This window comes from Danio rerio, chromosome 22 (genome assembly GCF_052040795.2).
Source record: "Danio rerio strain M-AB ecotype USA chromosome 22, GRCz13ab, whole genome shotgun sequence".
Taxonomy (NCBI): Eukaryota; Metazoa; Chordata; class Actinopteri; order Cypriniformes; family Danionidae; genus Danio; species Danio rerio.
In genome coordinates, this window is record NC_141042.1 from 38,878,832 (window position 1) to 38,892,027 (window position 13,196).

General features: G+C 32.8%; 1 protein-coding gene and 2 long non-coding RNA genes across 14 annotated transcripts in view; 1 reads left to right on the forward strand and 2 right to left on the reverse strand.

The window, feature by feature from the left end:
* The window catches only part of LOC141380246 (uncharacterized), a 146,954-nt gene that overhangs the window by 33,703 nt on the left and 100,055 nt on the right, over window positions 1-13,196 (reverse strand). The window lies entirely within an intron of this gene.
* LOC147838633 (uncharacterized) lies at window positions 12-3,000 on the reverse strand. Its single transcript, XR_015522524.2, has 7 exons — window positions 2,898-3,000; window positions 2,674-2,761; window positions 1,856-1,939; window positions 1,681-1,735; window positions 1,506-1,581; window positions 1,255-1,431; window positions 12-919 (listed from the first exon to the last, which is right to left on the reverse strand). It is a non-coding gene; the product is annotated as an uncharacterized LOC147838633 (long non-coding RNA).
* The window catches only part of ephb3b (eph receptor B3b), an 86,867-nt gene continuing 85,405 nt past the window's right edge, over window positions 11,735-13,196 (forward strand). For all 11 annotated transcript variants that reach the window (XR_015521043.1, XR_015521044.1, XM_087302271.1 and 8 more), the window contains 1 exon segment: window positions 11,735-12,303. Coding sequence is in view for 9 of the 11 variants with exons in the window: in XM_087302271.1 (XP_087158397.1) it covers window positions 12,240-12,303 (64 nt within the window). In the remaining 2 variants the exon portion in view is untranslated.

Consider the following 13,196-nt stretch of genomic DNA (forward strand, 5'->3'; position numbering starts at 1 on the left):
TAAATAAAATATTTTGGTTCGCAGATGTCCATTTTTATTTATTAATGTAGAAATATTTAATTACAACTCACAACTGAATGTGTCAAGAAATAAAATTACACAGTAAATATAAAGCAGACATGTAAAACAGTAAAAAGAACAATTTAGAAAACAAATAAAAATTGTTCACTCACTGTACAGTATATAATCTACACTTAATACAAAGACCACAAAAATACTGTTTAAGATTTATAAACACATTACACAGGCTACATCAAGTACTTCACTTTATAAAGTCCAAAGTATTTGTCTTTAGTCAGAATACCCAGTCATAATAAATAATTTGTCATCAAAATTGTCTCTGTATTTCAGAATGAAGGCAATGTTTCTCTATAAACTGCTTCAACAGTGCAGAAAACCAAATACATCAGTAGCCTCTTCCTCAACACCAGTAGATTACTCCTCATCATCCTCAAGTGGAGTTTTAATTTGTTGTAACACAATATGTGTTTATGCTTTTGGTAAACATGACATGTAAAGCATTCATATCTGGAAAATGTTCTTTGATAGTCATTAGGACCACAAGTTATTTAAAAATTTGCTTCATGCAAGAATTACAGCAGTGTGCTGGATTAACTTGATTGTGATTATTCCAAGAGCATGTAGAGAAACAAAACACAAGGTTGATCACTCTGGTAACTGGAGTAGATCGAGGCTTGTCACCGTCCACCGTTCATTCAAAACATTCCACTGCAGAAACATCAAGGTGTTCTTCTAATAAGATGGATATGTCAAAAATGTATATTCATCCACATCATTAGCCCGGCCAATCGCAATCCCATCAACTCTGAAGACTGCCGTGACTCGTCTTGTTAACACAGTTGTCCAGTCGGTGGCCTCCTCCTGTACTTGAACTGTTGGATGTGGTGAAGATGGTTCACTGTAAATGACAAAGCAATAATTACATTAATATCAGTCACTCTATCACTGATGAAGAGAAAATCAACATGCATAGAAAGTGAAATAATTAATATTCACTGATAAAAAAAAAAGTATCACAGATTAAAAGACTAATATAAATTTTATTCATTCATTCAATTTCTTTTTGGCTTAGTCCCTTTATTAATCTGGGGTCGCCACAGTGGAATGAACCACCAACTTATCCAGCATATGTTTTATGCAGCAGATGCCCTTCCAGCTGCAACCCAGTATTACGAAACATCCAGACACACTTATTCACACACACATTTATACACTACAGACAAATAAGCTTACCAAATTCAGCTATAGCGCATGTCTTTGGACTTGTGGGGAAACCCGAGCACTGGGAGGAAACCTTCATGAACACTGGAAGAATATGCAAACTCCTCACACAAATGCCAACTGACCCAGCCGAGGCTCGAACCAGCGACCTTCTTGCTGTAAGGTGACAGCACTACCCACTGCATCATCCTAATATAAAGAATATCAAGCATTATAAAATGCATTTATCACAGCATATACTGAACAGAAAACAGCATACACACCTGAGCACAACGAAATGTTGAAGTGTCTCGCTTAACAAGGCTGGCAACATGAGAAGTGCTGCTGTAAAATCAATTCCTGGAACATAAGATGTGGCATACAAACAAATATGAAGGAATCCATACAAAGCTAGAATTTAATAATATTAATCAAGTGGAGAAAGTTTAGAAAGAGTACCTTAAAGTCAGGTCCTTAGCATTCTTAAGTTGATCTCTCATCTTTCGATGAAAACCTAGAAAATTATATTAAACACGTGGGTGTACATTTATTGTTGTTTGTAAGTAAAAACCTACAAATTTAAAATAGTATGTAAGCCATTAAAACCATGGTATAGATAATGAGACATACTTACATCTTGTAACTGAGCCATGCTTTCATATGGCATGCCTTCATTGCTCTGATGCTGTTAGCCTGCATTATGTTGTTCAATCTTGTCCTGAAATACAATTGGAAACTTCATAAACTTCAGGAAAGCAATAAGATAAAGCAATAACTATTTATTTATAGTATTTTATTTATATATAAGTATAACGTTAAACGATAGTAAAGCACCAACAATTCTGGACATGAGAGTTTGTGGACACTCCTCAACATTAATGTAACTTAGACAATGAAACGAAGATATGTACAAGCATACACACGCCACGTTTGTAACTAGCCACGTTTACATAATCAGTCGCTTTGCCGGTGACAAAATTGTGATTTTTCTTCACAAAATGGCGGTGTATATAACCGTCTAAAATTACATTTCCGCGGTCAACCGTGGCTAGAAAATGGCCTCAAAATATAAAACATTATCGATAATTACAAATTCCAGTATTAATAACAAAAGGTTTTATATCAAGGTATATGAAGACTTCAGTCGCGCCAGCTCCGGGCCACACCGCACATTACTCACGGCCCGATTCCGGTGCACGGATACGGCAGCGTCGGCTCGCTTCTGCCGCCGCATCTGGCCCGAGTAACGATACAGCAGACGGACTCGGGCAGGCGAGAATCTAGCCGCAACTGGCCCAAGTGTATTTTGCTATCTGGGTTGTGATTATATTCCGCCGTGGCAACACTTATTAATAAAGCAGTAACGTAACGTAAGATATAAAGCGCGAATACGTAACGTAGGCGATAAAGGGAACTTTTACACCGAGAAAACTAACAGCATATAGTACTTACCTTCTATAACGTTATGTCCCTCGGTGACTTCGATATCACGTTGTATTAACTTCTTTAATAAGCTGCAGACAACTTAGCAAACTCCATCCTGAAGGCCAACGTACACAAGCCAGCCCGGAGCACAAAGCGGGGGAAAGCCGAGGCCAGAAAGTCAGACAAAATCAACAGAACACGGCTTCACATGTAAAAATGAGACTGAAAATATATCTTTAATACATTCTTACCTGAAAGTGTGGACTCCAAAATAGACTTTTCTTTGAAAAGCGTGCGAAGTTCTTTGTAAACAGCCAGCATACTCGACGGACCGCCTCAGTAACAAACACTACTATAACGTCTCAACAAGCCAAATTCTTAAAGAGACAGCAACATCACCACCTGTATGAAGATGCTGACACTCTGCATGGTTCTTATTCTACATCCCATATATACTATAGGGACTTAAACAGTAAGCAAAGACCAGTATTTACGTTTTTAATGATTAAAATTACATTTAATTATAAATTAAATTATTAACATTTTTGAGAAAAAATGTAATTTAAATACATGAAAAAAAATTAATTATTAAAATATTTAATTCAATCAATTTATTTATTTATTATATTTTTAAATTATGTATTTTAGTATTAATGTTTAGTATTAAGTCATTTAAATTAGTGTTATATAGTGTCTTGATCTTATCATGAGCTGAGGGTACAATTTTGTTCCTATAGGGAAACAAAATATATAATTGTACCTTTAAAGGTGCCAAATTGGTCCTTTACGGTACAATTTTGTATCCAAATGTGCTATAAAAGGTACAAAAATGTACCTTTCAAACCTAAATCTGGACATTTGTACCTTTATAGCCCATTTGGGTACAAAATTGTACCCTAAGGACCAATATGGGACCTTTAAAGGTACAATTTTATATTTTGTTCCCTCTAGGAACAAAATTGTACCCTCATTGTACCTTTTTTTCTGAGAGTGTATGTTGGATAAGTTGGCGGTTCATTCTGCTGTGGTGACCCCAGATTAATAAGGGAACTAAGCCAAAAAGAAAATGAATGATACAGACATACATACATACATACATACATACATGAACAAATAAATAAAATATGAAATCTCGGAAACAACAAATAACACATTTAAGAAATAAACCCCAGAAACAAACAAGCAAACAAAATAATTAATAAATAAATAACAAACACATAATAAATAAATAATAATACATAAAATGAGTTAAATCTAAAAGCCCAGAAACAAATCAACAAAATAAATAAATAAATAAATAATGAATTGTAAATAAATAATAATAATAAACAACATAAAACAAGCAAAATAATACAAATAATTAAAATAAATAAATAAAGTTTAGAAACAACAAATAAATAAATAAATAAGTATAAAAAATTTATAAATAAATACAGTCTGAATGCCGGGAAACAACAAATAAATAAATTAATAAACAAATAAATAAAAAATAAATTAATTAATAAACAAATAAATAAAAAATAAATAAATTAATAGAAAAAAGTATTAATAAATAAATACAAACTGAAAGCCCAGAAACAACAAACAAACAAACAAAAAAGCAAATAAATAAAATCTGAAAGCCCAAAAACAAACAAACAAATAACAAATGCATTTTAAATAAAAAATAATAAACAAAATAAGCAAAATCTGCCTAGAAACAAACACAATACATAAATAATAAATACATTTTAAATAAATAAAAAACATAAAAAATAAATGAATTAAAAAAAGCTCAGAAACAGTAAATGTATAAAAAAACTTATAGTCCAGAGACAAACAATAAATAAATAAATAATTTATAAATAAATGAAAACTGAAGGCCCAGAACCAACAACAAAAGCTAAAAACAAATAAACAAACAAATAATAATATCCTAAGTGTTCTAAAAGACATATATAGATTTTCTCTACATATCCAGCTCTTTAATTGTTTAAATACCTAGCATAACATATGTCATTATACATATGTTATCGTAAATTGTGTATTATATTATTAATATATTTTATATTTTATTTTGTTTATATTATATTTATGTTTATATATTTTAATTTGGACTCAAATAATGTTATATTAATTAAATGTTATATCCCTTGTAAATATATAGTATTATATTATATTAATTATTTTATATTTCATTATATAATGTACAGCTCACTTATTTGTACATTTGTAGGTCACTTTGTAAATAACTGATGATAATAAGTAGTGGTAGATGATGATGATGAAGATAATAATAATAATAATAATAATAATAATAATTATTATTATTATTATTATTATTAATTATTATTATTATTATTATTAATAATAATAATATTGTTGTTGTTGTTGTTATATTTTTGTATGTTATTATTATTATTATTATTATATTTATTGAATTATTTTGTATATATTTTATTGTATAGTATTATATTATGCATCCAATATGGCTTAAAGTAAACATTTGGCACAAATTAGAATACTGAAGTGTTGATTTCTGAGAAGTGTACCATTGCTGTTTGTTTGCAGCGGCATATCCTGCTCCCTGTGGTAAGCAATTATAGTAGGTTTTGTTCTGAGAGACAAAACATTTCCAAAGGCTGGACTTTAAAAGGCTGAAACCTGTCATGCAGTCCATACATGTCAGGTGAGTGTGTGTATATGTGTGTGCGTGTGTGTGATGATGAACACAACCAAGATCAGTACAGTTACGCAGATAGAAAGCTGTGTGACAGCAGTGATTAAGGGGGGTTTTCTGGAGGTGCTGAGGTGCTAATTAGCACTTTGCCTCCAAACCTAGATGCCTGAGCAATGATGTAAACAACATTTCCACAGACAGTAACTTACACTATAACAGCGTCTTTGTTCTGTAAAAAAAGGACAGTATGCTCAGTATTATCAAACTGAACTAAACAGATAGTCTTTAAACAGTAATTTGTTATTTTAAAAAAATATATATATGTATATACAGCTTAAGTCAGAATTATTAGCCTTCCTTTGAATGTTTTAACTATTTCCCAAATGATGTTTAACAGAGCAAGGAAATTTTCACAGTATGTCTGATAATATTATTTCTTCTGGAGAAAGTTTTATTTGTTTTATTTGGGCTAGAATAAAAGCAGTTTTAAATTTTTCGAACACCATTTTAAGGACAAAATTATTAGCCCCTTTAAGCTATATATTTTTTTTCGATAGTCTACAGAACAAACCATCATTATACAATGACTTACCTAATAACCCTAACCTGCCTAGTTAACCTAATTGACCTAGTTAACCATTTAAACTCTGCGACGTCATCCACTTTTGCTTTAAGATTTAAAGGGCCAGCATTGCACCAGACCGCCTTAAGTGGTTTCGTTTGAAAGTGTAGAATCTATATTTTATGCACATATGCATCACTTTGGTTTTTATTCTACTATACAAAAGTTATTTACACTTAAATACACAGTATTTTGAATACCCGAGCTGAGTATATTTCATGGTTCATATATGACACATGTACAAGCTATAGCTCAAATGAAAGCTCTTGCCGGTGCTCATACAGTTCTAGCATTTTTTTACTGAATTATATTCACATATTAAACAGTTGTCGAATGAATCGTGGTGTTTTCATGGCGCAGAAGTGAAAACAATACATTTATGATCAATAAGCAGCCACAGATAGCACAGACAGCTGTCATCTCTTACCTTATGCTGTGCGCTTCAGGGCTATTTCTCCTCTGTTTTTGAGGTGATGTGCATAAGTAATCCTTTTATATGTCTGACGTGCTCCAAACACAGAGAATTATGTTTGATCAAACAAACGAATAGTAAAATATGAAAACAATAATCGATTCCAGTGGCTTGTACAGCACCTCTCATCAGTTGGAGTAAAATAACTTTTGCATAGATTATGGTGGAGACATTTCCTTTTTTTCTATGATTACAGACATGTGCAGGAACCACCAAAATTAATTACAGCACCCTAGACCACACAGAACCCTTAAAGGTACACTTTTAAATTTAAGTTTATAAAAAAATATATATAAAAAGCGCCTCTTTTTTTAAGGATTTATTATAACACAGACAACATATACAGATATTTTAAACACTTTAAATAGTGTTTTATGAAAATTTAAAGGGTTTTCTTTAAAATGATACCGAATTTTTGCATTTACACCTCTGCATGTGGATTTGGGAAGCTTTTAAATTAGGGTAGGCAAAATTTAGGCGGAAATCCCCAAATAGCAGCAGAGTTTAACTGGTTAAGCCTGTAAAAGTCACTTTAAGCTGTATTGAAGTGTCTTGAAAAATATCTTGTCAAATAATATTTACTGTCATCATGGCAAAGATAAAATAAATCAGTTATTAGAGATGAGTTATTTAAACTATTATGTGTAGAAATGTGTTGAAAAACTCTGCTCTCCATTAAACAGAAATTGAGGATAAAAATAAACAGGGGGCTAATAATTCAGGATGGCTAATTATTATGACTTCAACTGTATATATTCAGATTCAGAAATCAGATTTTACACATAATAATAAAGTGAAAGATGATGCCAAACTATTGTCATACAAGTGGAAGAACCTGTATTTAATCTTCAGATGTTTGTTTTCTCTCTGCATTCGCTCTGAATAAACATTATGCTCATGTCCGCATTGCTTTTGCGCTGGTGTTTGTTAGTCCGGTATCAAAGTTAGCAGCGCCGTTGAGCAGGCCAGCAGTGGAAGGGAATCGGGTGTAAGTTTGAGAAATTTCCATATGTCCACATGGCAATAAAAAGTCTGCCACTTTACTTATTGAGCTTGTAATGAATGCCAGGTGCACAGTCTGTCCTTTTTTTTTCTTTATTCAAGGCTCTCCATGGACATCCAACAAGTAAAAATGTATTAAGAAATCTCGCTGTTTGACCAAAAACAGACTATTATAAAACACGCAGAATGGTTATTAACATAGGGACAATAAAATACAGAAAGTTCTCAATGAAAACTACAATTTAAATAACGTTTAACCTTTTTAAAACAGTTCACATATAATGACAAATAACCAAGTAATAAAAGTTCTGCAAAACAACACTGAACCAAAAGGCAACAAGCCAGTCGGTTTATTAACTTGGATTTTCCGTTCATGCAAAATAGACCCTGGAGTTTTGGTCAGGGTTTTAGCTCGACCTCATATTTATGGCGTCGCACACATGCTTTTTTTTTTTTTTTTTAGTCTCACAAACATTCTTATTAAAAGACTTTCTCGGTGTGCGGCTAATCCTCGTTCTCATGACCCAGCCTTCGTTCAGATCGCACATGCGATTTCATTAAAGCACTGCCTACATAATAAATCAAATCTCACCCGGGCCGTCATACAGAGTAAAAGCAGCTTCATAAATAACAAATACAGTTGAACTCAGAATTATTACCCCGGCCCTGTTTATTTTCCCCCAATTTCTGTTTAACGGAGAGCTGATTTTCTCAACACATTTCTACACATAATAGTTTTAATAACTCATCTCTAATAACTGATTTATTTTATCTTTGCCATGATGACAGTGAATAATATTTGCCATGATATTATTCAAGACACTTCTATACAGCTTAAAGTGACATTTAAAGGGTTAACTAGGTTAATTAAGCTAACTAGGCAGGTTAGGGTAATTAGGCAAGTCATAATGATGGTTTGTTTTGTAGACTATCGAAAAAAAAATATAGCGTAAAGGGGCTAATAATGATGTCCTTAAAATGTTTTTTAAAAAATTAAAAACTGCTTTTATTCTAGCTGAAATTAAACAAATTAGACTTTCTCAAGAAGAAAAAATATTATCAGACATATTGTTAAAATTTCCTTGCTCTGTTAAACATAATTTGGGAAAAATTAAATAAATCAAGAAATTAAAGGGGGGCTAATAATTCTGACTTCAACTGTATGTGATAGAAATGTGGATGTTCACTCCATACTTTTACTAACAGTACATTAACGTCAGGTCAAACACCCTTTTTTTTGCCTGATTAAATTGTTAAAATAACACTATTAATATAAATATCCAGTTTCAGCATAAATACAGTATAATGTAATCTAATTTATGTATTTTTTTAATCATTCGGCTTCGGTAAGCAAAATAAAAATGATACGGCTTTAGTTTAAGTAATTAATGACGTCAGCATGCAAAGATTATAAATATAGATTCAGCTACTAGCAGCGCCAAACATAACAGCACGCCAGTCTCCTGAAGCGCCTGACTTCTCAAGCACAGTTAAAATATCTAAACTTGATCTGAAATATGAAACGTTTGCTTGTATTGGCAATCGGCGGTCAGCGAAAACTAAATAGAACATTTAGGGGGAATCAAGGCTCAGTATTGAGCTTACATTTAGTCATATATACAGTTGAGAGCCGTATTCATTTATATTATTCTCAGGAGGATTATATTATGCGCCGTGTTTGAATATATTGTATTAAATAATAATTATATTAAAAAAACTTTCATCCAGAATGCAAAACTGATTAAGACCTTACATCACAACAATAAATAAATAAGTAGTGTACTGTAAGTGTACTGTAAAAATCACTATCATTGTATTTTTTACAGTGTGTGTGAACATTTCAACATTTTTGAGTTTAAAACATCCAGCCACAAGAAAAGTTACTGTTTATAACTTTAATAAAGATTACATCATATACACTAAGGACTATGCAGTGTGGATTGTTCAATATTTGTACCTGAATACTGTTAGACTCTCCAGAAAACTCTAATTCACTTTTATTTTTTGCTATTTTTTAATTATCGTCACTTCTAGGTTATTTGTTATGTATAATTCGAGATCATATCTCCTACAAAATCACCCCAATCAATCTAACATGAAGAATTCTTTCCAATAAAAGCTGGATTCACATCGCAATATATATCACAGAAATACAAAATATGGCAATGTCAGATTTTTTCAATAGCGCAGCCCTAGATTACGAAACAATTCAGTTTAACTTCATTTGATCCGCTTAAATCAGATGGAGAACTTGTGTTTTTGGTCAGTGTACGTAAAATACAAGCAGCTTTGTGATTAAGATGAATTTATGAAAGAGGCATTTGCCCTAATCGAAGTTAACAAAAGAAATCACTTTTTAATTCTTCAAAATTAAGAAACATTAAGGGATGTATAGTCATGGTCATTTTGAATGCACTTTAATTAATTTGTTGTCATGTAAAGTTGAGCATGTAATGCATAAGTTAAACCTAAAGTTTCAAAACAAGTAAATAAATTAAATTTTTAGATCCTATATTTTAAAAGAGGCCTCAATATATGTATTTCAATCCATTACTTTTACAAGACGATCACAAAAGATGAAAAGGGGGCGATGAGGATGAAAGATTTGTGACAAAAATTGAGCAAGATGTACAGAACAACATACTGTACATTTGATTTGCTGAAAATGAGGCCAAGCAAATAAAACAAGTAAATAAACTTAAACATTCAGTTCCAATATTTTAAAAGAGGTCTCAATATTTTTTTTTTGATCCAATACTTTTATCAGACATTCATAAAAGATGAAAAGGAGGCAGCGGGGACATAAATACTGTATAACAAACACTCCCCCTAAAGATTATCCCATAGTTTTTGGTCAAATCCCTGATTGTGTTATAGCTACCTTTAGTGAAATTTGGCCCCAAAGGTGCTTTAGATTCTTTTATTTTTGACAACATAATCCTTTTTGTTGACCAAACTTTTCTCAGTTATATGTCGAATAAAGATATTTGCTTAGTTATTAATAGTTCTCGCATCTCTTTACCTGTTTGCATAGGTTTTTGGAATAATAGGTGACATAGATTGGGAACTGTTTTGGCTTCTTTGGAAAAAAAAAATCTTAGTCTCAATCAAAATCATTCGTAATTGCTACCCAATACATACCAAATTAGCTAAATTTCATAACAATATTTCCCCTAAATGCTCATTTTGTCCTCAATATGATGAAACACTAAATCATTTATTTTGAGAGTGCACTTATTTAGGGAGTACACTTTACTTATTAAAGTATTTTGGGTTGACTTTTCCAATTTCATTAAACAGTTTTTATTTCCAAGCTTTTGTATTTCCCCCAAAATTTTGTTTTTTGGTTACTCTGAATGTAGACCTTTCTCATTGTACACTATAAATTTATAGGTTTTTGTCTAAGTTTTTCATCCATAAATGAAAATCTTTAAAGAAACACCCTTACTTTTTTATTTTCAGAAAGGGCTTTGATTTATATGTGAACCCATTAAAAAACTCTAACAATTATATTGCATGTAAAACTCTTAGTGAAAATCAATTAAACTTGTTTTTTTTTTTAGCTGGTATTTTATTTATGCAACCCTTTTCATCTATTTGTTAATATTGTATCTTTGTAAACGTTTTTTCTTGCATAAAAACACAACACGACCAGGATGTGCAGAACAAAATACTGTACATTTGATTTTCGGAAGACTAAATTTGCTTCACGAAAATACAGCATATAACCAATTAATGTTAAACAAATTTTAACAAAGTGTCATTAGTTTAATATAAATTATAACACACTCATGACAGAAAAGGCAGATTAATCTGAAGTGTTTCTCCAATTTGTGCTAAACCTTCAACAATTCCTTATCCTGCTCTAAAACTACTCTCTATAATTCAGAAACCATTAAAGCAAACTATTACTACTGCTAATAAAAGATCACAGTGCTCATTTAGCGGTATAATTATGTAAGTATTAAGCAAAACATGTTTTACTTACTGTACTTCGCAGGCTAATTAGCCCATTCTGTGGAAAACCTCTCAATTATACGCAGTTGTGAAAATACAATTAGTATTATAATCTTTATAATGTACACACTGTAACATAACATGTTCGTAAAACAACATATTATAAGGTTTGTTCTTTTCCACACACACAAAAAAAGAGAGAGAGACGGAAAACATGCTAGCTTTTATTCCCGCCGAGCGGCGCTCTCATCCCGCCAACCGCGCCGGATTACACAGTGGGCGGAGCCACCTAATGACTGACAGCTGATTCTGAGCGTAACACCGCCCCCACCGCCTTTCTCTCTCCCTCTTTCACCCTTTCCTTGATTTCAGAGACGCAGATCTTCATTCCAGCGCACACGGAAAGGCAGAGAAACAGCAGTGAACCGCGCTCAGGGATTTTACGCGTAAAGCGGCTATAAGGTGATTTCACTGGATGCGCTTTATTACCGGACTACAGCAGAATGACATTTGAAGAGGATTGGACATTTAAGCAACTGCTCTCCGTATAGGGATATTCACTGTGCAACATCTATAAACGGACACGCATGTTCTCTCCACTGATGAAAAAGGAAAGAAAGAAAAAATACCCATGCATGGAGCATTTACACCAGGTGGATGAGTTTTAAACCTCTTTCAGCGCTGCTTTATTAGATATCTTTTGCACATTGGGATTACATAAACTCTGCTGAAATTGACGGCGCGTTTCGGAGGATTGCGGTTTATGGAAACAGAGCCGAGCAGAAGACGTCTGAAGTTGGAGAAAGAAGCTGGACTGAGGGTCTGAAGGATTTTACAATCTCCCCCTGGAGCTCCACTTTCATGTCCGAAGTCTCTGGTTTATGACAATGGATTATTTGCTGTTTTTATGCGGCTTTTTGCTGCCTCTGTCATCGGCTGTTGAAGGTAAGAGAGCCTATTAAATAAATCGCAGAGCTTTTCAACTCTGTCGGGAGAGTCTGGGAGGCAAATTGATGCGCGTTTATAGGGGTTGCGCTTTGGATGCCGTAAATTATGGCGATTTTAAAAACAAAAAACGTAAATACGCGTTTTAATTAATGCTGAAACACGCGCATGGTCCGATATTTCTTTAAAGGCACTTGGGAATGCGTCCGACTATTGAATGACACCAATACACATGCAATTACATTGCAGAACTTCTGCCTGCTAATTGTTGTTTATTTTCTTTGTCCAAGACAATAGTTTCTGGCTTTCCTTAAGGAAATGTCTCTACAGGGAGTCTCACTTCAACAGTCTCTCTGTCAGTCACACACTAATCCAGGATGCCTCAAAATGTTTATTTATTTATTTATTTATTTATTTATTTATTTATTTATTTATTTATTTATTTATTTTTTGTAAAGGAAAAACAAGAAAGAAGTTTGTGCGAAATGTGGATTCCATAAATAACCCAGTATTTGCCTTTTATTTTAGGCTCCGCATTTGTGTATTTTCTCCCATGTCAGGCATATTGCGGATCAATTAGGCTATATGGCCTTGCTCGGTGTGTGCATGCGTGTGTGTGTGTGTGTGTAAGAGAGTTATTTATTCAAAATAGGTTTATTTATTTTAGAATTACTTTGGATCAGTAGTTTAGCTGGCTTTTGATTCAATTAATTCTTCGAAGGACGGACCCCCATTAGAGCAGGGGACCTTTTGACACCAATAAAGGTGAAAATGAGTGGGCGCTTTAATAGATTTTCGGGGAGAACAACAACGTCGATTTATTTCATTATCGTTATTTTAACTATACAATTGGCGACAAGCATGAAATCGTGAACACTTGCTTTTTGTACTGC